The sequence below is a fragment of the Capsicum annuum genome, chromosome 9 (genome assembly GCF_002878395.1).
Source record: "Capsicum annuum cultivar UCD-10X-F1 chromosome 9, UCD10Xv1.1, whole genome shotgun sequence".
NCBI lineage: Eukaryota > Viridiplantae > Streptophyta > Magnoliopsida > Solanales > Solanaceae > Capsicum > Capsicum annuum.
In genome coordinates, this window is record NC_061119.1 from 207258966 (window position 1) to 207285397 (window position 26432).

The 26432-nt window shown below is 33.0% G+C and overlaps 1 protein-coding gene across 1 annotated transcript; it reads right to left on the bottom strand.

Annotated features, from left to right (window-relative positions):
• Positions 1–560: 560 nt before the first annotated feature.
• Positions 561–2772, bottom strand: LOC107841185. Its single transcript, XM_047396374.1, has 5 exons — positions 2565–2772; positions 1331–2388; positions 936–1003; positions 733–820; positions 561–641 (listed from the first exon to the last, which is right to left on the bottom strand). The coding sequence occupies exons 1-5, from the start codon at positions 2770–2772 to the stop codon at positions 561–563; spliced, it is 1503 nt and encodes a 500-aa protein (XP_047252330.1).
• Positions 2773–26432: the final 23660 nt, after the last annotated feature.

The following is a 26432-nucleotide window of genomic DNA, read 5'->3' on the forward strand; positions in this document are numbered from 1 at the left end:
AAACTACCCCTATGGTGACGGTTGTAAAACCATTGCAATAAATAACAAAACTGTTGCCATAGTTCTACCGCAACGGTTCAGCAAGCATCCTATATATGGGCGTTGCGATGGATCTATGGCAACGGTTTATGCGACGGTTTGCCGAAATCGTCGCCATAGGTGAAGCTATAGCAACAGTTATTTTTTGACTTATTGGGAAGCCTTCAATTTTGTTGATCTTTTGCGATGATTTTTGACTACCTATTGCAACGGTTTATTGATCTATTGCAACGATTGTTGCTACATGTTATTAAATTGAAACGATTTATATAAATAGTCACTCGCATTAATGTAAATTTTTATTTACATACATAATAAATTATAATACAATATATACACATCACAAAACAAAATCATTCATTAATAATCTCATAATCAAAAATATGCAACAAGCTAGTAATTTAAATCCAAAATCAAAATGTTAATTGAGTACAAATGTATCTGTTTGCTGCCAATTCAAGTGTCCCTAAAACAAAACAAAAGAATACTGTGCAATGAAAAAGGAAAAAAAAAAAAGTGACTTATGAGCCTGGGAATGGAAGCGGGAGATGTTTCTGTTCTGAGAATATGAAGCAATATTCGCCAATACAAGATGAGATGTTCTGTAACAAAATGCAAATAAAGAGAATTCTGTGAAACCAGGAAAACAGCTAAAAAGAACTAAGTCACGAATTAATAGAAGAACAGTCATACTTTTCCAGATTGGATCAACTGGGGCACAACTCTCAACACAGTTGAAGAAGAGATTGCAAATCCAACACCTGCTGATGTCCCTATTGTACTGAACAAGAGTAAGTAATAGCAGGAGGGGATAAGCTTCAACCATTCAAAAACTTGTTTCTTTGTCATCTCCTCTCAATCTTCGGTCTAACACAAGCGATGGAAAAACTATTCACCTGTCTGTGTAAATATTGCAGTGTTGATCCCAATCAAGTGTCCTTCCGAATCTAACAAAGGACCTCCGCTGAAAAGGTACACATTTATTCACGGAACAACAGTTGAAAAAGAAAAGGAGAAAAATCAACCTTTAGCAATTATCAGCATTAGAGGCAACGGCATTTTATTATTGTTCTTTTTTATCCGAATTCTCTGGCTGTCAAGCAAACTTATCGATTAAATTAATCAGATTATTCATTTTTCAATCTATAGAACAATTAACCAACCAATTAATTAAAAAAAATAATAATAGAATGACAAAACTTAATCTTTCAATAATATTACTAATATCATAATATAATATCCATAAAGTTTTCATATTCTGAAAACGATCAACAATGACATCATTACTTACATTTGCAAATACATCACGCTCTATGTAACATATTAAACAATCATTTAAATATTGATCACCAATACTATTTTGCACTTCATTTTTTATGTGCTTCATGGAAGAGAATGTTCTTTCCACAATTGCCGTAGCAACGGGTAAAATTAGAGCCAACTTCACAATTAAATAAACAAGTGAATAAATCTCCACAAAATTTGCCTCAACTAATGTCTTTATCAAGTCACGAATTCCTTGCAAGTTGGAGAATTTGAAATTACCACCTCGCATATGAATTATGAAAATATCAAGTTGGTAACTCAAATCTCGAAACTTTCCATCATCTAACTCATTTGGATAACACTTCGCTAAAGTCATGATTCTATCTTTGTCAAAGTTAGAGAAAGAATTGACAGGATTCAAGCTACCCATCCCAAGAAGAAAATCACTACTCACTACATCAAAACGATCATTAAGCTCTTGAAGTTGCACATCAATGACAGCACAAAAGATTTCAACACGCAAATGGTGCGAATAACAAACATCCAAACACTTACGCTTTGACTTTCCAGGAAAATAAGGCTCATTTAATTTGGGAATTAAGATACCATGTGAATCACAAAATGAAGAAACATCATCCAACAAAGATTCCCACCCACTTTCTCTCATATCTTGCAATCTTTTCTTTGAGATGCTAAGAAGCTCCACGGCATTAACAATATCTTGATCTTTTTTTTGTAAAATCTTGCTCAACTCATTTGACATGGTCAATACTTTCAACATCAAGTGAAGCATAAAAACAAATTTGAATGTTTTGACCTTTGTCAAAAGATATTCCGCTTGGTTTCTATCACTTGAGGTAGAACCTTCAATTTCAATCACTTCAAGCACATGAACAATAGATGAGAAAATAACAAGAAAGTTATCCAATATTTTGAAATCTGATCCCCAACGAGTATCACCCGGTCTTTGAAGCCTACGTTCTTGATGTAATCCTTGTCCGGTATGAGCTTCATCGGACTCAAGTAATTGCTTCAAATTTTTGGCTTGGTGATGACGAAGTAAATCTCTACGCTTAAAAGATCCTCCAACAACAAGACATTAGTAACATGATCAAAGAAGTCTTCAACTTCCAAATGTTTTTTAGCAATAGCAATAAGTGTTAGTTGCAATTGATGTACAAAACAATGAATATAATATATCGAAGGACTATCTTTCATAATTAAAGTTTTGAGATCATTTATCACTCCTTTCATATTACTAGCTCCATTATAACCTTGTCCACGTATTTTGGATAGACTTAGTGAGTGATCGGAAAGCAAAGAATAAATTTCTTTCTTCAATGAGCATGCCGATGTATCACTAACATGGACAAGGCCGATAAATCGTTCTACAACTTCACCATTTTTATCAACATACCTCAAAACAAGAGCCATATTCTTATCAACATACCTCAAAATAAGAGCCATTTGTTCTTTGTGTGAGATGTCTTTGGATTCATCAACTAATATCCCAAAGTAATCTCCATTCAAGTCCTCAATTATAACTTTCAATGTTTATTTCGCACAAGCATTGACAATATCCTTTTGAGTCATAGGACAAGTCAAAGTATCATTTTGTGGAGCTTTTTCTAATATCACTTTTCCCACATCCAGATGTTTGTCTCCATGCCACCGCAAAAATTCTAAACAGTAGCCTTGATTAGTTGAAGCTTCACTTTCGTCATGACCTCGAAAAGGCAATCCATGATACAAAAGAAGTCTTGCCACATCAATTGAAGCTTCCAAACGAATTCGGTACTCACTTTTTGCCTTTTGAGAATGTTTGTCAAGAACAACTTGAATTGATTGACGATGATTTGACAAATCTAGCATCTTATTGTAATATTTATGGTGAACACTATTAACTTTACCGATATGTAAACGGAATCTTTCAAGAGCCTTATTTCAACCCCTAAAACCCTTTGATGCATAAAAATCACCCGTAGTCTCATGAACAAATTCATTTTTGAACAAATAACAACAAAGATGATACGCGGCATCTTTCTCCACACTATACTTCAACCAAGTCGAATGTGAACCTTTAAACCAACTTGAAGCAAATTGACGCATTCTACCTCCTATTTCACTTGAAGGATATAGTTTCAAGATAGGTTGACAAGACTCTTTTTCAATATAATATTTCCTCACTTCATCTCATATTCGAGGATCATAATAAAAAATAAGTCTTCTTTCTCCCGGATCGGCTTTAAGTGAACCCAAATCGAGGTCAGTTATAAGAAAAGAACGATTGATATTGACATTACTAGAACTAGATTGAGAATAATTAACCTTCTTGAAAAAATTCTCTATCTCAATTCACAAAATTAAAACACTTTCACCTAAATCAAGATAATTTCAAATTTAGATTTCTAGGCTCAAGAAAGAGAAACAAAATAATTTTTCAAAATAACTTACAAAGAGAGCAAGCAACAAGCAACAAGCAGGGAGAGAGAGCAAGCAGCAGCAGCAACAAACTTTAAGAATAAGAGTTAGAGAGTCTATGTTTTGATTTGATTCTTTGGAAATAGGGTTTTTGTCTTAATTTTAATGAGAGATATTTGATTATATCTTTTAAACAATTAAAAAAAAAAAGTCAAAAAATAAGATTAATTTTATAAAAAAGTTAACTGGTAATAAACTAATCCGTTTGTTCCCTGATTAAACTTATAGGTTGTTGCCTTGTTTTAATGAAAAGTGATTAACAAAAAAAAATGATTTTAAAAAATAAATGTTGCTAGCCAGGATCAAACACACGACCTTGGGGCTACAAAAGCAACAGTTTACCACCTGCACTAGGCAGTGCTCTGCTATTATGCCATATTTAATACTTAACTATATCCATATATATATATATATATATACAACTATATATATAGAGTTTCTGTCGAAGTTTGTGGGTGGCGTGCCACCCCCACGAGTCTTAATAGATCCGCCCCTGAAAGTGTATTCCCACAAAGTGCGGTCTGGGAAGGGTAAAGTGCACGCAGTCCATACCACTACCTCAGATGAAGTAGAGAGGCTGTTTCCGATAAACCCCCGGCTCAGGACAAATAACAGTGTAAAAAAACATCAATGGTTTTGTCGTACACTTTAGGGCTCAGATCTACATTTCCTGAAATACATAACTGAATAGACTAATGTGGAAACAACCCTTTTTAGGAATTCAGACTGTTAAAACAACAACAAAATATTCAGTGTAATCCCACAAAGTGGGTCTAAGGAGGGTGAGGAGGATAGAGTGTACGCAGAAAGTATCCCTACCTCAAACTTAAAACTTTTAGAACAACAACATTTTTTTTGAGTCTTTGGTAGGTCTGTCATGCGGTGTCGCCTGTCAGAGCCTCTTATACAAGCCAAATACAAAGAAATATTGTTTTCAATATGCCAGGTGGTGAGGTTCAGCCTAAGTCCTCCACTCTTTCAACACCTCACCCTAAAAGCTTGAGGCACAAACTCAGCGAGTATTTTCTATGGACTTGAGACAGCTTATTCCCTAGAGCAAACTGATAACATAAAAATCCACATACTTTCCAGACAAAACTTGGAGAAAGCAAACTTTAAGTTCTTCCAGGACTACCTACACACCTTAGTATCAGATACGTCAAACATTTCCAGTGATCATCCTGAAAATTTATACAGAGAATTGTCGACAAGCTGTGTTTCCCTCAAACAAAGACTTCTTATTCTATGTGTTTGAGAGATAAGCTCCAAAAGAGAAATATCATTGAAACCTGCAAAGGAGGAGAGTTTTTGAAAATTGAAGTGGAAAGAGATGAAACCGCTTTGAAACTGGAAATGAGAATATAATCACGTCCCACAAATAAACTTCATCAAAAGAAAATTATGTACCACAAATATAATTGTCAGCTTCCACATCTTACACTTTAGAGCCTTACATGAGATTCCAACAGTCAAAAAACAATCCTTTGAATGCAGTTGCGCAAGAATTTTGTTTGTTATACATGCAATGACTAAAATTTATGTTCCAACAGTCATTGTTCAAAAAAAGCTCTTTAAACTATCAATAAATTAAGTTGCTTCTAAAAGAGATTCAGGTGGAAACCAAATCCTCCGCTTAAATCTTTACTTACGTGATTTCTGAAAGACTCCAGCATCAAGCTTGCAGTTTTATTTTGGAGAAAGGAGTTCTTGTATCCACATTGAACTAATTTTTTTTCAAGTCACACTGGAAGATGCAAAGCTGTAACTGCAAGCCACAGTTTCAAATGAAATATTCTATCTACAAATTTATGTTCTGTTAACAAATATTAGCATGGAGGAGGCGAGGCAGAAAACAAAAGTCAGAACATTACTCACCTTTGCAGCCTCCTATATGCAGAATTTGAAGTTTCTAAGCTAAAGAATTGGTGCGGTCTACCATTTTCATTTCCACAGCGTCAAATCTGGAGATACTGCAGCAATGTGACAGGACACTGTTGTCCCCAAATGACGTATCACACGCATAGATCGAATGTAGCTCAACACATTTCAATACTAAAATGGATATGCCAGAATCAGTTATGGAAGTACATGCATTGAGGTTAATACAACACAAGGATGGGCAGCACTCTGCAATATTTTGGAGATCAGAATCTGGAGAATATCAAAGAGAAGCAAGTTAGCTTAATGCAGAGGGCATCATATCATTAAGAGGGTACAAGCAAGCTGAGTTTCCAATAAAGATCTGCTAACAGCACGAGAAAAGCACAGACAAGATTGCAAGGCAACATATAGATGTGATTCCCAAACTATATGAATGACAAAAAGGACGCGGTGTCATTTGCAAAACACCATATAACAGCTAAAAGCAATTACTCAAGATTTACATAGCTAGAGTTTTGGAAAAAGCAAAGGAACCACACAACATAAAACAATTCTTTGGGTACTAGCAGCAGTATTTCTGTTTCATACTGTTCTTTTCTTTTAGACTTTTGTGTCTGGTTGTTCGACCATATAGATTAAATAACTTTGATGGATGGGAACCAAGTGAAGATAAGAGAATCATTCTTTTTTCAGTGGTCTTCCTGCCTTCACCTTCACCTAGCATTCAGCATGTGAAGTCATAAGTTTCTAAAAATGTAAGATTGAGTTAAAAAGAACCAAAAAAACGTCAAAATGCACATCACCAGCTTCTATGTTGTGTGCAAGTTCCTCAAGCAAATAAAACTTCTAAATATATTGATTCCATACGAGTGTAAAAGAAGAATATAAACAAGGCACACAGCTCTTTCCAGGACGCATAATAACGTAATGCACAATTATTTTCCGCCATAGTAAATATGATAATAGCAACCTGACCCCATACAGTGGTATTCTCACCATATCTAACCACTATTTTTAAAATGCATTTCTTGAGCCAGAAGTCTATTGGAAACAAACTCTCTATCTCACCAAGGTGGAAAGGTTTTCATATACTCTAACCTCTCCAGACCCCACTTGTGGGATCACACTTGGCATGTTGTCGTTGTCGTTGACAACCACGAGTCTAGCAAAACTAAAGCTAAATCTTCCCCCTCTTGGTGATACCAATGAAGAAATAGAATGAACAAATCAGAACAACAATTGGTTCATTTGCAACCATTATCATGCATTTAGTATGTGTCAACAGATCCTTAATTGCTTGCAGAAGAATACAATTTATCACGAGCCAGAAGTTGAAGCTGGACACTTAATTGGATTATCAGCTAAAGAGAGACAAAGGCAACAGGGAAAAGAAATATGCAATGGAAAAAAATGACAATCAAACTACCACTACGAGAGAAATAAGAACAGGATGGCATAACTAAAGCAAACATAGCCCATGAACTTAAGAATTCTCCAATTTTTGACAAATAGGATTCTGGAAATAATGCTTACCTTCAATACAGCAAGATCCTTGGCACGGTCTGCACCAATTAATTTATCCTCGAAATTCTTTTGTACCCTTCAGAAAGAAACAAAATAAAATAAAGAGAGTGAGGACATAAGATGGAGAGTAGGATGAAGTTGTATCATCCCCATTAAGTATATGCTAAAATAGAATATAACTCATAACACGTACAACTACTTTCCCACAGCTTGGGTTTTTAGAAAGGGAGTTACCAATCAGTGGACATATAAAGAGAACTTAGTTCTCATCACAAGCCTGTGTGTGATATTTCACTTAAATCTAAACAAAGTGTTCGTTCTCACTAGAATTTCAACTCAATGACAATGACAATCATGGTTGTATTAACAACAGATATTAATCTACAAGCGAGGATAGTGTCAACAGTACCTTATTCCTATCACGCCAACCAAGGCCGAACGATAGTAGACCTGTCCTTTTGGCTGATACTACACCTTACGAAGAATCTGGTCTTGTTGCCCTGACAAATAAATGTTCACTTTAAATCATCCATATGCCAAAATAACAAGAAACAAAACTCTGAAAGTGATTTTGAATGATAAATTCCTTATCATGTACATTAACCATATTTTATTACACAATAATCTCTTGGCTTATACTGTGATTCTTTCAGCATGAGTCTTACTTGACAGATACTAACCTAACTATGAGCATTGTACTCTTCAAATCTCTTCAACCAACAGTTACCAAACTTTCGTTCAACTTAATGATAATATTGGAAGAACAGATCTCAAACTCTCAACAGCTTAACAAATAAAGCTAATAGACACAGGAGAGAACAAGGATGCCGCAATACTCTTAAGACCAAGTAAAATGCCAGTGTCAGTAGTTTTAACTTTTTCTTTCACCAATGACAATCATGGTTCATTTTCATCTCAAGCCTATATGTGATTTTTCACTTAAGCAAAGGTCAGATTTATTGGCAGTTTAAATAATAATAAATGAGAACTGTGCCTTTGAGCTTTGAGCTTTGAGCTTCAAACAAAACATATAGATTTCTTCAATATCTATTCCGTAACATTTGAGCTTTTTGTCATCACTCATCCCAAATTTCCACGATTTGTTAGATTCACTAAAACTACAGATTACAATTGGTCTGGTGCGCGATGCAATAGATGATTCTTTTTCATTAAGTGTTGGCGGTGATGATTTATAAAAGCGTTGCTATATATCTATCTATTGCAATAGTTTATTATTAATAGCAATGGTCATAATGTTAGTAGAATTATTCTTTTTGATAACGATTAAGAGCATTGTTATAAAATATCTATAGTGATGAATTTGTAACCATCGTCAAAAAATCGATTGTCATAGAACCAATTTTTGACAGTGTTAATACATCACTCTTTGAATATAATAAATTTAATATTCAGGAAAACACATTTGACAATAAACTATATTTCATAATAGAAATAAGTGAACACAAAATGATGAATTATTTATTACAATCTTTTAGATTTAGATTTAGGATAGTGCTAAATGGCTTTTATGATTCATTTAATATGATTTCTATTTCTAAATACTTGTCATGAAAAATGAGGGTAATTTGACTGAATTATCATTATTTACTACTTTTATCAATTTAATACTCCTTCTTCCTTTTGCACTAACACTAATACTGCATCATGTACATATGACTAAGAATAAAAATGGAAAGTAAACAACTAATTATTTCGTTCTTTTATGACAAGCATTGGGATTATCTACTTTTAATAAAAATGATAATTATTTATAAATAAAAGGAGTGAAATATTTTTTTTATAAACAACTAATTATTTTTGATTTTTTTTATGACAAGCACTGGGATTATTTACTTTTAATAAAAATGACAATTATTTAGAAATAAAAGGAGTAACATAAATTTTTTATGAATATTTTGTAAGTGAAATGTCTAGTAAAATAAAAGGGAAAAAGTATGTAAGGGTTGATCAACTTTTATGACTTTGATTTCTGTTGAAACAAACTTAAATGTAACGCATATCTTGGTTAGTGTTGACTTATTGTTCTGTAAATTTTACACACTTAGAGTCATTTGGTAAAGTATATTGAAAAAAATAATATATGTATTAATTAATGTGTATTATAAATATTTTATTTGGTATAATTTTTAGTTAATGTATAATTAATGCAAGCATTAGTTATATATTTTATTGTGTATTAAGGTATGTATTGCTAATACCACCCATTTTCTGTGTATTAATAATGCAAAATTCTTAATACATATATTAACTTATTAAATGACCTTAATACCCCTCAATTTTCCTTTCAAAATATTTTCCACTCCTTTTCCCACCATTTTAATTTGCAATAGTGAATTTTTTCAAAATATTTCACAATTTTTTTCCCACCATTTTAATCTACAACAATGAATAATTGATTTAAATAATTATAACATATTGTTGCTTTGCTTCGAGGATCTTTAAGAAGATTAAAAAAATTGAGACTATTTTTTAATTTTACGTCTTATATTTTATTTTTGTTTCAATTATGTTAATCCGTTGGCATAATATTTCATGCGTAAAGACGAAGTTCTTGCAATTAATCCAAAACCTCTATATACTAGTTCAACAATACTAATTATATTTGAGATGGCAAAAAAATTTTGTTGCAAAAGTGTACAAAATCAAAGTAGAGTATTTTTATAAACAAACATTTCTTTTATAGAAATTATGTAAGATGTATTATTTCTTATACACCAAACCAAACAATTTATAAGAAATAATACATGCATAACTAATACAAGCATAAGTAATACAAACATTACTAATGCAAGCATTACTAATACACTATATTTTGCACTAATCTTATACACTCTACCAAACGACCCTTAATCATAAATATTACGTAACTGTTTGTTTTCTTTGTTCTTACTTTAAGGCATGAGGTTCACGTGGGGCTGAGTATGCAGTGGTTTCGCCAGATCCAACAACTTGACAACAAAATCGTACGGCAAAAACTTTCTTACGAACCCCTCGAAATAAGTTCAAAACCCTACAAAAGTAACCTTATTATAACCTTATTATGATATTGATCACATTTCGGATCCAATAGCTTGGTCAGAATTTTCAATGGAGGTCGTTAACATCAAATGTTGTCTAGAGTCCATCCTTAAACTTAAATCCTCAACATCTCGTCTAAACGCTCAAAACTACATTGATAGCCCCGAAATCCAAACCAATCGCTCTATCAACAAATTGAAATCGACAATCCGAAGCTAATGGAACTGACAAAATTTCCATACTACACTCAGATCTTCAAATATTGGTCAAAGTCAATCGTTTCAACTCTAATTCCTTTCAAAACAAAGAAAAAACTTACTTAAAAGTCAACCAAATACCTCAAAAATTATGTCAACCACTCCGTTAACCTATAAATAGTCAAATACCAAAAAGCAACAATTAGGAGGAGTAAACCAATCAAAATGCATAAAAATATATTAAAAAAACTAAATAGTTTTAAAATATAATAAAAATTGAGGATAAAAAATTTCATGCGAAATTATCTTGATATTAATTATTCTGAAATTAACTATTTTGAAATTAATTATTCACACTCAAAGCGGACCAAAAAATGAACTATAATTTTGATGTTTATGATATCACATTAAACACATCTACTTTTAATTAATGAAAAATATGCATTTCTGATAGGTATTCACTAGATTCAAAATATTACTATTAATTGTTTATTCTGTGCTATGCTAGGCATGTGTCATCACTACATAGGCTAGAATAAATGTTTGTTGTTTGGTCCTTCTCCGCTTCATGCATAAAAGAAAAATTTAGTATATCCAACGACCCTTTTAAGATGATAAAACTATATAGTACTTATTCCGAAAACTTTTTTTCGTTTCGAAATAAGTGAATTATTGGGGTATTTATTAGTGTTTTAAAATAAATGAATCATTAATTTTTTTTTTAAATTTACCTTTATGATTTGACAACCAATTAATTTTTAAAAAAATATTACAAGGTTAGTTTTTTTCTTTTTAGGGATAAAAATAGAAAGTTATTTTAAATTACGTCTTTAATATTTTTTACTTAATTTGTGTGTCAAAATTCAGCAATTTTTTTATTATGAAATGGAGAAATTACTATTTATACAAGTAATAACACTTGATATTTATTATGTAGAGTTGGGAAGTAATTTGAGGAACAAAAGCTTTAAAAAAAACTAGTACTCCTAGTAGTATAAATGAGAATGTTAGAAGAACATTGTGGGAAGCAGCCAGTTTTTGTCAGTCTGCAAACGGCTGCGGAACAGTGGTCAGTTTCAGTTGACTCATTAGTGCTTATTTTCATTAAAAATGTTAAAACTATATAAAATATAGAATCACATAATTAATATAGAATCGTTTGAATAAGGTTAAAATCTGATCAAATTAATTTTTAATTTTTTTTTTTAACTTTTTAAGATATTTGATAAAATTAAAAAGCATTTAAAAAAATTAAAAATTGTTTAAAAGAATCAAAAAGTGATAAACTAGTACTCCAACTTTTTACTTCTTCGATAAAAATTCTTTTAGGTTTGGCCAAAATATTTACCTTTTTATCACTTATATTTTCTCCAATTTTAATAATATCTTAAACTTGCAGCCCTTAAATATATAATTTTTTTCTCTTTGCCGCTTCTCTTCATCTTTTCGCTTCAATTTCCTCTTCATCTTTCTTCTTTGTTTTCATCGAATTCATTATTACATTCGAGATTTGTTCAAAAAATTTATTTTAGAATTTAAAATTATAAATAATTCACCTTATTTATGGTGTTAGCAATTTTAAGTACATTTAAGTCATTTTAACAACAAAAAAGTGCTTAACATCACTTGTTTACCAAACACATCAACAACTTTATTTCAGTTTCAGCACTTCTATCCAAACACTCATTTGCTTAATTTATAAGCACTTATTTTAAATTTTTAATCACTTAAAGCTAAAAAATTATTTTTTTAATCTTATCCAAACGGGCTCATACTCGATCTCACGTGGACCTCTTTTGTACCATTCTTTATACAGTAGTTTCTTTTTGCACATTAGCTAATGGTATTTAGTTTCAAAAGCTCTTAACCCTCTTTGTTCCCAAGAACAAACTTAGGGTTTCTTCTCAATTAACTTCAAGATCCCATCACACTCTCCACAAGATATTCAAGAATTAAGATTCCCAATCCAAGAACATTCAAGAAAGGTCAATTCTCTTTCAAGATTCAATCACTAAGATATGCGTAGTGTTCATCCATGGATTTCTTTCATCCATGGAGTACAAGAATCAAGTTTTAAATAATAAATTGTGATTTTCTTGTTATGGTGTGATCAAGTTCATGTTGATGGTTGTTATTAGAGTTTCAAGATGGTATCTTAATGTATTTTCAGGAAGTATATGAGCATGTTAGTTGAAATCCATGAGTTTGGGTGGCTCGAGATTGTTAAATTGATGAATGCCCCTATGCCACAAAGTGTGCATGTAAGGTGTTTGATAAAATACCTAAAAGACTAGAAGTCATGTATTATAGTTGAATTGTGACCTAAATGACAAATGCATACTAGACCCTTATGAAAATAATGACTTCTATGATATTGTTATGCATCATGATTATTGATGGAATGTTCATGAGACTAGATTGATGGACTTATGGCATGTTGTTATGTGCATTCCCTTCCATCTATAAGACTTTGAGAACTATGTGTAGTATGAAATCCCTAACTTATGGTATTTTGAATTATGAATATTGGTCATGTGTTCAAGAAGAAGAAAGTCATGTTTTATCAGTTTCCTTTCATCGAGTCCTGGGGTACTTGTACCCGACAATTTAGCTGTGTGCCTAGAGCCATGTCATGTTTCATGATACTTTTAGTCAAGCCATGATCTATAGAACTCAGTCAACCATGTGACTCAGGAAATATCAGAAATCTCAGTAGTTCAATAATCTCAGTGATTTCAGTATTCCAAGTAAAATCTTAATAACTACAGTACTCTCAGTCAGTCCTCAGACATCAGTGTATTCCGTCAGTCAATGGAACTCAGTAAACTCAGTTTAGCTCTGCTAAAAAATACCACTAGTATCAGTTAAGTTAATCAGTTTAGCTCAGTTAATCAGTTTAGCTCAATTAATTAGTTCAGTGTCTTTCATATGGGAGTAGGATTCAGCACCAAGCGAGCCTAGGGATAGGGACTCACCCGCTAAATAGGATTGAGATCCCTAGAACCAATCCGTAAGTTCCAGAACTACGTAGCTAGCGTAGGTATGAGATGTCACCTATTAGATAGGACTGATATACTCAGGAATCACCTATTAGCACATTTAAATGTATAGGACTGATCCTAGGGGTCACCCGCTAGATTAGGACTGACTCCATAATAGTTGTATTTACTAGTGGTGCGGTACCGACATCCTTCCAACTAGGGTTACAGGTTGGACCCCAAAATAGCTAGAAAGGGTCATGTCAATTAGATGAATACATCCCACAGTTTCAATTATAGAATCAAGACTGTCAGATACAGTCAATCCTTATCATTATCAATAGACTTCGGGATCACCCACTAGATAGAACTGATCTCAACTATGGTTAATCAGTATCGGTATCATCAAATTTAGAGATCACCCACTAGGTTGGACTGATCTCAGACTAACTCAAATCATCTTTATTAGCATTATACTCATAGATCCCCCACTAGATAGGACTGATCTCATATTTAGTTACTCCATACAGAATGGAACTCAGATAGTTCCATTAGAACTTAGACTGTCAGATAAAGTCGCTTAGCATTATCATCATAGCCATATTAGTTATATCACTTATCATAACTCATGTTATCAATATTTAGTTTTAAGACTGTTAGACACAGTCAATCAGACTAGTTCTTCAAAATTTGAATTGTCAGAAATAGTTGTTCATCTATTCAGTAATGCAGTATTAGTCCCTTACTGGTAGTGACTTACATATCAATATCAGTCAACTCAGTCATTCAGTATCTCAGTATCAGTAAACTCATGTTGTCAGCATTCAGACTCAGTAGTCAGTATTATCACGAGTTCAGTTATAGTTTCTTATGAATGTATGTACTCTCACGTTCATATCAGTTAGCATTTCTCATTCATATAAACCATTTGCATTTAGCCTACCTCACTCATATAATCAGAACATTTAGTCATACTGACGCATTCGTGCTATGATGTTTTATTTTATGCCATAGGTTCAAAGGTAAGAGTTCCAGAGCAGTAGTAGCATTGATGATTTTAGCAGTCAGAGTTAGCAATGAGTCCTCATTCTCCGAGGACATGATTACTACTTTATTACTTCAGTATTTCAGTTTGGATTTCAGTAGTTGGGAATTAGTTGGAGACCTATTCCTTCCACTCCCTACTTCAGACAGTTAGAGGCTTTCAAACTAGATTACAGACTAGATTCAGACTTTAGTATTTTGGTTTTGTCTTGGTATTGTGATACCACTTTATTCAGACATTGTTATTATTCAGATTATGTTTAATATTGAACATTATGTCCTTTTAGTTCATGTTTCCGCATTTATATTCATATATTATGTAGTGTACATGTACTGATATTAGTCATGGTTAGCTTATGGTCCTTCAGGGTCATGAGCACCGTGTAGCATTTTGGTTCAGAAAATTAGGGCATTACAAAACTTCAAGAACTAAATTACTCAAGTATGTTAGGTGTTCATCCATGGGTTTCCTTCCACCCTTAGAGTTCAAGAACCCATTTTTAAAACTACAAGTTTATTGATTTAATGATTTATATGTTTGAATTGGATTGTGTTCATATATGTATTGTTTTTGGGTTTCAAATCAAGATTCATTATAAGTTTCAAGTGAATTGATTAGCATGTATGTAGAATTATGCAATCCTCATGTTAAAACCCTTGAATTTGCAAGTTGATTGTGGTAGCCATGATATTTTATTTTGATGATTTCCATGTGCACTAATTATGCTCCCCAAGTGTTTGATAGAATGCCTCTAGGAATTGAGTAGTGAATTCATGACATGTTATCAGGTGGTCCCATTCATGTACAAGTTCATGTCTTTCAAGTGTTTGATAAAATGTCTAAATAAATGCATGGTGAATAAGTGGTTAATGTAATACTTTCAATAATTTGCCATGTTTTTACTATTGATGCTATCGAGTCTTGGGGGTATTCAATTCCCGATAATCTAGTTGTTTACCTAGAATTGCGGTAGCTACAAAGTATTCTTAGTAATGTCAGGAACAGTAGTACTCAATAAGTTATAGAACTCGGTGAAACTCAGTCCAGTTCAGTTCAGATTAATAATTAGTGTCATTCAGTTGGGAGTATGATTCAGCACCGAGCGAACCCAAGGATGGGGGCTCACATGTAAGTAGAGGGTGTGATACTTAGTAGTAGTCCTTACGTTCCAGAACTACCTAACCATTGTAGGTTGAGATATCAACCTGACAGATAAGGGTTGATAAGGTGTTTACCTACCAGTTAAGGGTAATATAGTTCTTCTCAGGGAACCAGATAGTAGAGGGTAACCCTTAGTCCTTCGAGATGACATTCCAGTGGATCTATACAGCCAGTTTCTGTACCCGTGGCACAGTACTGACACCCTTCCAATTGGGGTTACAGGTTAGACCCCAATCAGTTTAGAGAGAGGCATGTCGGTTAGATAATTACCTCCTACAATTTTAGTTTCAGTCTTTAGTATAGAACTTAGTATATTTTTATAGAATTAGGACTGTCAGTAACCGTCACCTAGTTACCAGTAATCCAGTTATCAGCTACATAATTATCAGTTACATAACTCACAGAACTCAGTACTCTATTACAGATAATCTTATATACATGACATGTACGCATGTATATGTACAATATTGTATTCATAGTGATTACAGAAGTTTGGTTCTCTATGTACTCTTATTCAGTTACTTCATATTATTTAGTCAGTTACTGTTCATTCATATGAACCTGTGCATATTACCCTTACCTCACCTTGCATACTAGTATATTCCATATACTGATTGCATACTCTCTTTTGCATTATGATGTCTCATATCATAGGTTCAGATGCTCAGGCTCCTGACTGTGCTTAGCCAGATTTAGTCAGCAGTAGATTCAACAGAGAGTCTTCATCTACCGAGGATATTTTTTTACTTTAGTATTACAGCAGATTCAGTATTTTATTAGTCGGAGTTATTTGGGGGCTTGTCCCATCAACTCCACATTCAGACAGTTCAGTTAGAGGTTTTTCAGACAAGACTAGTTCAGACAGTATTCAATTTTCAGATGTTACTAAAACTTGCTATATTTATCAGTATTCTAGATTATGAACCTCATGGCATTTTAGTCTAACTTCTACATTATTTCAGTATTATTATTCAGTGCTCACAGTAGATACCAATCATGGATTAGCTTGTAGTCCTTCGGGGTCGTAAGCACTGTATGACATTCAGGTTATAGACTCGAGGTGTTATATTTTTTAATTTCAAGGGCCATTAAAGAAGGTGGACATATACGCCAATACTTGGTGACAAAGAGAAGAAGGAACTACAAAGGACCACGAATGCCAAGAAAACTACACAAGAATACACCATGAATACCTTTTGCGCCCAAGACATCAAGAATATAACAAACATGGTAAGTGGCATGTGGACTCCATGAAAAAGAAGTTACGCAACAGATATATCATATGTTGCAACAGCAGGGCATTCTGGTACAACTGGTAGTGGTTCTGTTGCAATGGATTACCCATCTGTTGTATAAGTTGTGTTAGCTGGGTAATATATTAATAGATTCAAAGAACCCACTGCAATATATGGACCATCCGTTTCATCTTTCCACTATGTTTTTCTTTTATGTAATTACTAAACTATTTAAAAATTATCTTCTTATATCACAGTATGTTGATCAAATTCTCGGCCTCATGAGGGGTAGGCAATTAGCTTACTCAAATGCTTATGATGATGCCAATAGGATATAGACCTCAACTTCTACAATAATTTCAAAAATAGGTATAATGAGCTCAGTAGGCTAGCTGACACTCCCGGTGGCTCGATATTCAATTGGTTAGTTTCTACATTTGAATGGATAAAGATCTGATTAACTATATTAGAGGGAAGAGGACATTTCCACATGACAAGAGCTGGACCAAGGCAAAGAAAATTCTTGCAGTCATGAACATAGAAGTTAGACATTTTCTCATTGTTGAGATACTAATCGAGGAGGGAAATATTAAGGTTTATGACTGTAACTTACCTGTCTTTGATGACTGCATTTTTTTTACCCACATACAACCACTGTTGGAGTTGTTCCCCATCTTGTTGAAGCAGAGTAAACCGATGGATCATTTGCCAGTTGAAGTGTTGATAAAGAAAGCATGGGATTTTGAATCTCAAAACAAGGACATGGACCTTCAAAAAAATAAAAACAATGTCGCATGTAGATCGTACACACTTGCATACAACGATTATTTATAGATCGGCATAGAAATGGCTGCTCTGTGCGATGGCATTGTGGAAAAGATGCAAGAGGTTTGGGCTTATGGGTTGCTAACGAGATAGTTGGAGCCTGTGTATAAACAAGAAGATGTACAAACCCAAACACTATGATAATTTTTTATTTCAAGCCACATCACTTTATATGTAATGGCAATTTTTTATGTTTGAAAAAAATTGAATTTTTTATAATGCACCAAATTGTCTATCTGTTGTAACATATAGTCTATCTGTTGTGATAGATTGATTATCTATTGCAATAGGTTGGCCATATGTTGTATTATGCAGATATTTCAGTCTATCTATCGCAATAGATATATAATTTGCTGCAACATATAGTCTATCTATTGTAACTGATAGGTAATCTATTGGAATAAACCAAAATAGTAGGAAGACTTAATTGATAATTTCCAACATATGACCTACATGTTGCAACATATGTCGAAATCTATTTGATAATTTCAAATAGATATGCCATCTGTTGCAATAGATATATTATTCATGATATTTGAATCTAGTATTCCATTTCAATTAATAAGTTCAAAACTAAGGATTAAATTAAATTCATAGACAACATAAAATAAATCAAAGTTTTCATAATTACATGAAATTACTCACCAAATAAATGAAATGTAAAAAAATATTATGGGTACAGATGATCTACTCTACGAATAAATGAACAATTAACCTTTGGTTCCAACAATTCCTAAGGAAATGTTATTACTTTGACATACTTGAGCTATAAAGATCTACTCAATATGGACAAGTTGTTCTTCATCCGGTGATATAGAATTCGGTTTTGGTCGTCGTGGATCTTTAATGTTGCTTGCTTACGATTTCTACGCTTTCGCTTCTCCGTATTTCCGTAAAAGAGCAGCATATATTTTGCGGAGTAGTTTGGTATCAAGTCCATCATTTGGTACTTGTGATCCATCACTCAAATACTTAGTATAAGTGGCAAAAAAAAGACCGCAATCCCTGCGTTTTAAAAAAATAGATAATCCATATTTTGCAATTCATATAAGTGTTGTGAAATTTATGAAATGAAAATAAATCATGATACTTATAGGCTACCAATGGGTTGTTGAGAAATTCCTTCAACATATTCTACATCAAATGGATTATCCATTTTATTCTGGTATGCTTCAATCGTCGATCAATCAGTATGAATCTTTTGGTCCAAGACGTCAATCATATCAAGGTAAGTAGGCACTATTTTGGACAGCTTTTGTATCTTAGATGACGGTCTGGAACGTCTCTTTTGCGACATCGAGTCATAAACTCAGATACACATCTCTTTTAGAACAACGACAGCCAACACCCAATGGAATTCATCACCATAATTGATTGGGATGTACACTTCATCGACCAAATACCAAGATAAGCCAGCTGGAATGCTATAACCTTTGATGATGTTGATTAAGCATTTATTATTTTTGGAAACTAGTGAATGTTGTTGACACTATCTATCATAGGCATTATTGATGTAAACTTTGTACAAATAATTGATTGTGATGTATCTGCATTATTATTATATTTGCAACTTGGCCTTCTTTCAAAGGTAGTAAAAAAAGATATTGATGTGTTGCACATATTATCAAATATTTAAGATTACGTGAAAATAAAATTAATACACAGATGTAATTAAGTAAAGTATTAATTAATAGTTATATGTATGGAATTTAAACCTCATTATTCCAGTAAGTTTAGGGCTATGATATCAAATAGAACCAATACTTCGTTCCGAGATATGCAACAACAAATTCGAACATATCAAAACCAAGACCCTATTCGTTCACTTTGTAGTGTTCATCATTTGTTTTCTACATGAGTTATATGTGTTAATGTCATATTCTTACAACAAGAATGTATAAATCAATATATTTAAAAGTAATTTATGTACCTGCTAGCATGATGCTTTAATAGCCCATCGGCAATTAATTTGAATAGTCGTTGATCAACTTTATTAGTTTTGTTGGAGACTCATCCGAGATGTTGAACCCTTCAAATGGGTAATTCTTCCATTCTCCCAAACTGACAGGCTCCACTCTTTTTTCTTCCTTGGAAGTAGGTAATGGATTATCAACTGTGATATTATGTTGTTCAGTAGTAGCTTCTACTATGATATCCACCTGAAAAGACATAATTATCAATGCTAATGACAGATACACAACAGATTATATACCTGTTACAATAGATGAATCATCTGTTTGGATAAATTTGAATAGGTAAAACAGAGTTGTACAAAAATATCAAATAGATGACCCATCTGTTGCAACATATGACTCATTTGTTGGTAAAAAATAAATTAATATAAAGACCTGTTTGATTTGCTGAAACAGACGAACATATGTTGCAACAGATAATGCATATGATGCAACAAGTAAGATAGTTATTGCAATAGCTAACGCATCTAATGCAACAGGTTAGGAAACAGTTGCAACAGATATATATATGTCTATTTGATAATTTTTAGGAGATGTATCATATGTTAAAATAGATATGTATCGATTTATTTATTGGAACAGATGATATACATTCACCTTTTTTAGCTAATGTTGCTCTTCGATGGCCCTTGTACATTGATCAAAGGTGCAAGACAAAGACAGAGGAGTTGATATTTGCTTTTTCTGATGCTTGATGATGCCTTGGAAATTTCTTTCTTCTCTTCTTAGCCACCTTAATCTCTAGTGGAGTGTATGGATATGAAATCTTCTTTGATGGAATGACACCCTTCTTAGATGCCATTTTCATTACAGAAGCAGTTAATGCATTAATAGAATTAATCACTACGTCATGTTTCACCTTGTAGTCTTAACATTTGCAAATAGAACATTTGCTAGAAGTGGAAAAATTTGTATAACCAGTATGATCATAATTATAATGGTTTGTTATTTCAAAAACTGTAAGAAGATCATCATTAGCCTCAACAGCAGCACCACTACCACTACCACTACCATCATCAACAGCAATAAGCCCACCCTCAAAAATTATTTTTCTTGTGATGGTTGTTGCTCCAAACAATTCCTTTTTTATTCTATCAATGACCTTAGGGTTTGATAAAGTTTATACATATCATAAAGTAAGAAAAATGGCATATTCAACTCTCGATTGGTCGAAACAAGTCACTGATGGAAAATCTAAAATAAATCAGTATATATATTAGAATGATGATGAAATCATTTAAAAAATCATTAATTAAAACAAAAACTTAATTAGAATTAGACTTACTGCTTCCTTCAGGGAGTTGAAGAGATTAAGAAATTTTACATTTTTATCAGTTTTTAATGACAATCATCTCAGGATTCTTGGACAGAAAACTTCTTCCTGGTAATTTACTTGTTGTCTCAAATAAGGAATGGCTTCAAATACCCAAGCCTATAAAATAACGTCAATAAATCAAAAGCATTATTGAAATAAAAAAATGAATCATATCATAATAAAAAAATATTTACCATGAAAGCCCATGGAAACCCATATAAGTTGACTGTCTTTGGCCTTAACAAAGTCAATAAATATTTGACAATCATTTTAAAGCTTTCAGAACCCCAAGGATAGTTGTTAAATGCCTCAAGATCCTCAGAGAGCTCTATTAAACCAAGTGGTATTTGTTGTTAACATCTCACCCAAAGAATATTATATACAAACCATACATGATTGCTTGTGCTTTTTTGAAAGTCTTTTATCTTTCAACACTTCTCAAATTTATGTTTTTGAAGCTTAGACCAACAATGGACGCCAGGTCATCACGATTACTCAACTTGCCTTTGCCTTTTTTGAGTGTGCGGGGTGCTTTTTTGGGGTTAGAATAGGTATAAGTTGAGAAGAGGGATAACATTTTAATCCAGTAACTATGAAAACTTCCTCCAACAAAAAAAATAGTCATGTCATAGTAATTTATCCAAACTTCATCCATGTTATCTTTGTTTTCATATAAAAGCCTACGCTTGAAAAGATCATATAGCATTTTTATTTGAAAACGAGAATCGTTGTCCTCCAACAAATCAAGATATTGCCCAAAGCATCTGTCCCTGAAATAAACATCCAATTTTTGTTCTCAAAGTATTTTTCTAAAGGCGTCGAAAGATTTTCCCATTAATGACTTAATCATGAAATCACCAGTTAAATCTGTGGCTCCATCACACTGCATTCTTATAGAATAACTATCAATGCTAAAGGTTTTAACCAACTCTTCAGTGGAAGGGATATTAGGATTTGGATTTTCTCTTTTGAAATATTCCTTCTCTCCATGTTCATCATCTTCTGCTCTTGATTGAGATAACGCTGGTAAAGCAAGCTTATAGAGTAGTGGATATAGCCTAGCTGCTTCATTTTTGTCTTTACTTAGACTTGATTCGATTTCTTTTATTTTGGGAGTCATATTATCTAAAATTAATAGAAAAATAAAATAGATTATAATTGATTAATGCATCATTATAAAAGGATAACAGTAAATCTAGCATACACAACAGTAAAATAATAGTTTCAACAGATCACATATCTGTTGCACTGGGTAGGTTATTTGTTGCAATATATAACTAATATTTTGCAAAGGATGAATAATCTGTTGAAATAAATGAATGGTCTGTGCAATAGATCACACATCTGTTGCAACATATGAGTGATCTGTTACAATATATAACTAACCTGTTGCAATGAATGAGTAATATGTTGTAACAATAAAAATAGACCACTCATCTATTAAAATAGATGACTGGTTTGTGCAATAGATCGCACATTTATTTAATATATAAGTGATCTGTTGGAACAGTTATCAACGATCAATATTGTTTAGATTTCTTCCAACAGAAGGGTCATCTATTGCTATAGATGAATGATCAGTTCAAAAAATCAAGACTTGAACATGTCCTATTGGAAAAGTTAATAGAACTTTATCCAATAGAAGGTTCCTCTGTTGCATCAGATGATTAATCTGTTGCAATAGATTTTTAATCTGATGGTTCCTTTATTGCACCAGATGGTAAATCTATTGCATCAGATGGTTAATTTGTTGTATTAGATAGTTAAGCTGTTATATCAGATGGTTAATCTTTTGTATTAGATTTTTAATCCGATGGTAAATCTATTGCATCAAATTTTTAATCCGATGGTTAATCTGTTGCATTAAATTTTTTATCCAATGGTAAACTTGTTGCATCATATGGTAAATTTGTTACATCAGATGGTTCATGTGTTGCAGAAAAAAATAGTAGCATGATTTTGTTCAATAGAACAACAACAATATCACCATTTATCAAGAACAAGAAGAAATTAATCTAGAAACGGGCTCAACACCAAAAACACCAACATCGTTGTTTTGTTTGTACAAACATAAACAACAAAAATTAAACTTTAAAAAATGCAACAAACAACAAAAAATCATATAGCACTCCTAAAAGAAAAGAGACAAATTACTAGAAATTAGGGTTATATTCGAACCGCATTTCAAATTAAAGCAACAAATATTGAAATTATTCACCAATACTAGAAGAAAAGTTGGCTCAAGTTCCTCATTTTCTTCAAAACTAAAAAGGCCAAAATTTCTTACCTATGAAAGAAGAAAAGGGACGATGAAGAACTCGAAGCTGTTGTGACTAAACATAATGGTTGTCATGTAGATTGACGGTTGAATATCGTAAAAAACTCAAAGCCCAACTATTTATCACCAGAGGTTAAATTCATTGAGGATTGAAAGGAGAAATTTATAGAACTGTTGGTTGAGAGAAACTGTCGAGAGATAGAGAGGAGAGACATTTGATTTAGAGAGGATAGGGGTGTGAGTTGATTTATATTTTTGAAAAGATTAGAAAGTTTTGAAAATATTAATCAAGTTTACAATTAACTTAATCAAGTTTTCTAATTATGTTTGACCCTTTAAGTTGGTTAATGTAATCGATCCTTCATTCAAGACTTAAATGACATCTTTCCTTCAATTTTCTCAAGATACCTAGCAGATGGAAGGAATTAAAACTTAGTCCTTAGGTAAATATTTGATTCATATCCCATGAACTTATCTGACTTTTTGCTTTCAAAGTTATCATCTGTATTATTTTAAGAACAACGTAATTAATTTAACCATCAGACCTAGCGGATGAGAGGCTTTATATTATTAGCCAATTTTGATTTATAAAAGTCTCGTGCTGATAACGTGTTATAAAATATAAAGTAAGAACAGGAAGAATGGAGAGAGAAGAGATGAGAATTTTTTATTTCTCCTAAGGAATTCTTAAGGGGTTTTTTATACAATGAAGAAACCCTCTTTATTTATAGAGAAAAAACTAACTTTGTCCCAAAAGTTGAGGTTTCTAATTGTTTTATAAATTGATATTCACTATATATGGTAATACATTTATAACAAATTGTAGTTTTTTCAAATAAGATTTATACCTCAAATCTTAAAAAGTTGCAAAGTCACACAACTTGACTAATTTAGTTGAAAGGTACAATCAGATCTGTTTTACAAGTAATATCTCAATATAATAGTCACTTAATGTTTCAGATTAGATCTCATATATGAGCTATTACATACTATAACAAATATTTTCCACTTTATTTGGAGTTTTTAAAGCTCGAGTTAAAGATGAAGTCGTGTTTGGTTTTAGTTTTGAAAATATCATTTGGTTATTTAAATGTACTTTTCCTAAAAATATGAGCTGGGGTCTATCGAAAACAGTCTCTCTATCTCACATTTAAGGTAGTGGTATGGACTGTGTACCCTTACCCTCCCCATACTCTACTTGGTGAAAATATACTGGGTATGTTGTTGTTGTTGTTGTTGAAAATATAATAAGTGAAAAAAATGAAATTGTGGTTTTTAATATTTTCTAATAATTTTGTCCTGACTTGACAGTCATGTCAGCACAAAAATATAGAAAAAACAAATTTAGGGTGGTAATAAAATCCTTGTAAAGTTCAGGTGTGTCACAACAACTTTGGATATAGTTTAGGGGTACTTGTGTATATTGTATGCAACAAAATTTTATTAAATTTAAATTCGTACAAAATTCAAATTAAATTCAAAATATATTTGTCTCAATTAAATATTGTGGAAATATAATTAGATTTATTATTTAAGTCCAAACATGTATGATTTAATTAAAGTTCAATTTTTATTGGGCTAGTCCATTGATTTGGGCTACAAATGATGAGCGCTCTTTGTTAAGCCCAAGTATATTGTTATACTCTAGAGGCCCAAAGGAGTGTCACGTGTTAAATGACGTGGCATGCCAAGTCAAGTGAAGGACCATGCCATATGTCAAAATGATGCAGCAGGCCCAATAAAATCAAAGCCCATAAAAGGTGTCATGTCACTTGAATTTGATTGGACAAAGAAAGTCCATCTTCATCATGACTCTCCCCTTTCCACAACTATAAATAAGGGTCTCATAATTCAAAAAAGGACCCCTAGAACTCTAACAAGAATCAAGAGAAAGCTCGTGGATCAAATGCCTCAATTTCTCTACGAAGCTCAAGCATTAAAATCAAGTTCATCAAGATTCAAAATCAAGAACGCAATATTCAAGAACAAGCTCAAAAGCCCTTGAATTCAAGCACAAGTCAAGATCAAGTCCCTCAAATCAACAAATCAAGTTCAAATTCAAGATCAAGCTTTAAGCCCTTAAATTTATATTTGAAAAGGCAAATCAGAGGATTCATAGAGATTGTAACACTCACATATTGAAATTAATAAATTGATTGTTGCAATATTTTTCTTGTCTCAATTATTTATTTTTGGTCTTGAGAATTTTATGTAGTGATGATTGATGAGACAAGAGGGGTGTGAATGAAAAATTGGAGGTTTGGAGGCAAACCCTTGAATCTAAAGGGTTCAAGTTGGTAGGTCCAAAACAGATTATATGGAATACAAATTTAGTGACTTGAGTCAGGAGGACGGAGTGGTGGTGAGGTTGGATTCCCAGGATGTTTGTAAGAGGGATAGTTTTAAGTACTTGGGTCTATGATTCAGGAAAATGGAGAGATTGATGAGGATGTCTCTAAACGTATTGGAGCAGGTTGGATGAAGTGGAGGCTCGCCTCGGGAGTGTTGTGTGATAAGAAGGTGCCCCTTAAGTTTAAAGGCAAATTCTACAGAATGGCAGTCCATCCGGCCATGCTGTATGGAGTGGAGTGTTGTCCAGTCAAGAACTTCCACATTCAAAGGTAGAAGGTGGCAGAAATGAGAATGCTGTGTTGGATGTGTGGACTTACTAGAGGGAAAAATTTTTGGAATGAGACTATCCGACAGAAGGTGGGAGTGGCTTTGGTGGAGAATAAGATATGAGAAGGAAGGCTGAGATAGTTTGGACATGTGATGAGGAGGGGCACAAATGTCCCAGTTCATAGGTGTGAGAGGCTAGCTTTGGATGGTTTCAGAAGGAGAAGAGGTAGACCGAAGAAATACTAGAAGGAGGTGATTAGACATGACATGGACCAGCTACAGTTTACTGAGGACATGACCTTAGACAGAAAGGTGTGGAGGTTAGGGATAAAGGTAGAAGACTAGTGTGAGTGTGTGGGTTGTAGCAAGGTGAGTGTGTGGGTTGTAGCAAGGTGTTAGGAGAGCGCTTGTGTAGCCGGGTTAGTAATCCTACGACTGCGTCCATAAGTAGGAGCCTCTAATCAGGTGATTTTAGGTGTAGTGGGTGTCTTTGGGTTGTGAGTGTATGTTACTACTAGGTGGGTGTCCAATTTCTTAATTCTTAATTGCTCGTATTTCTTTTTCATTACGACCTTG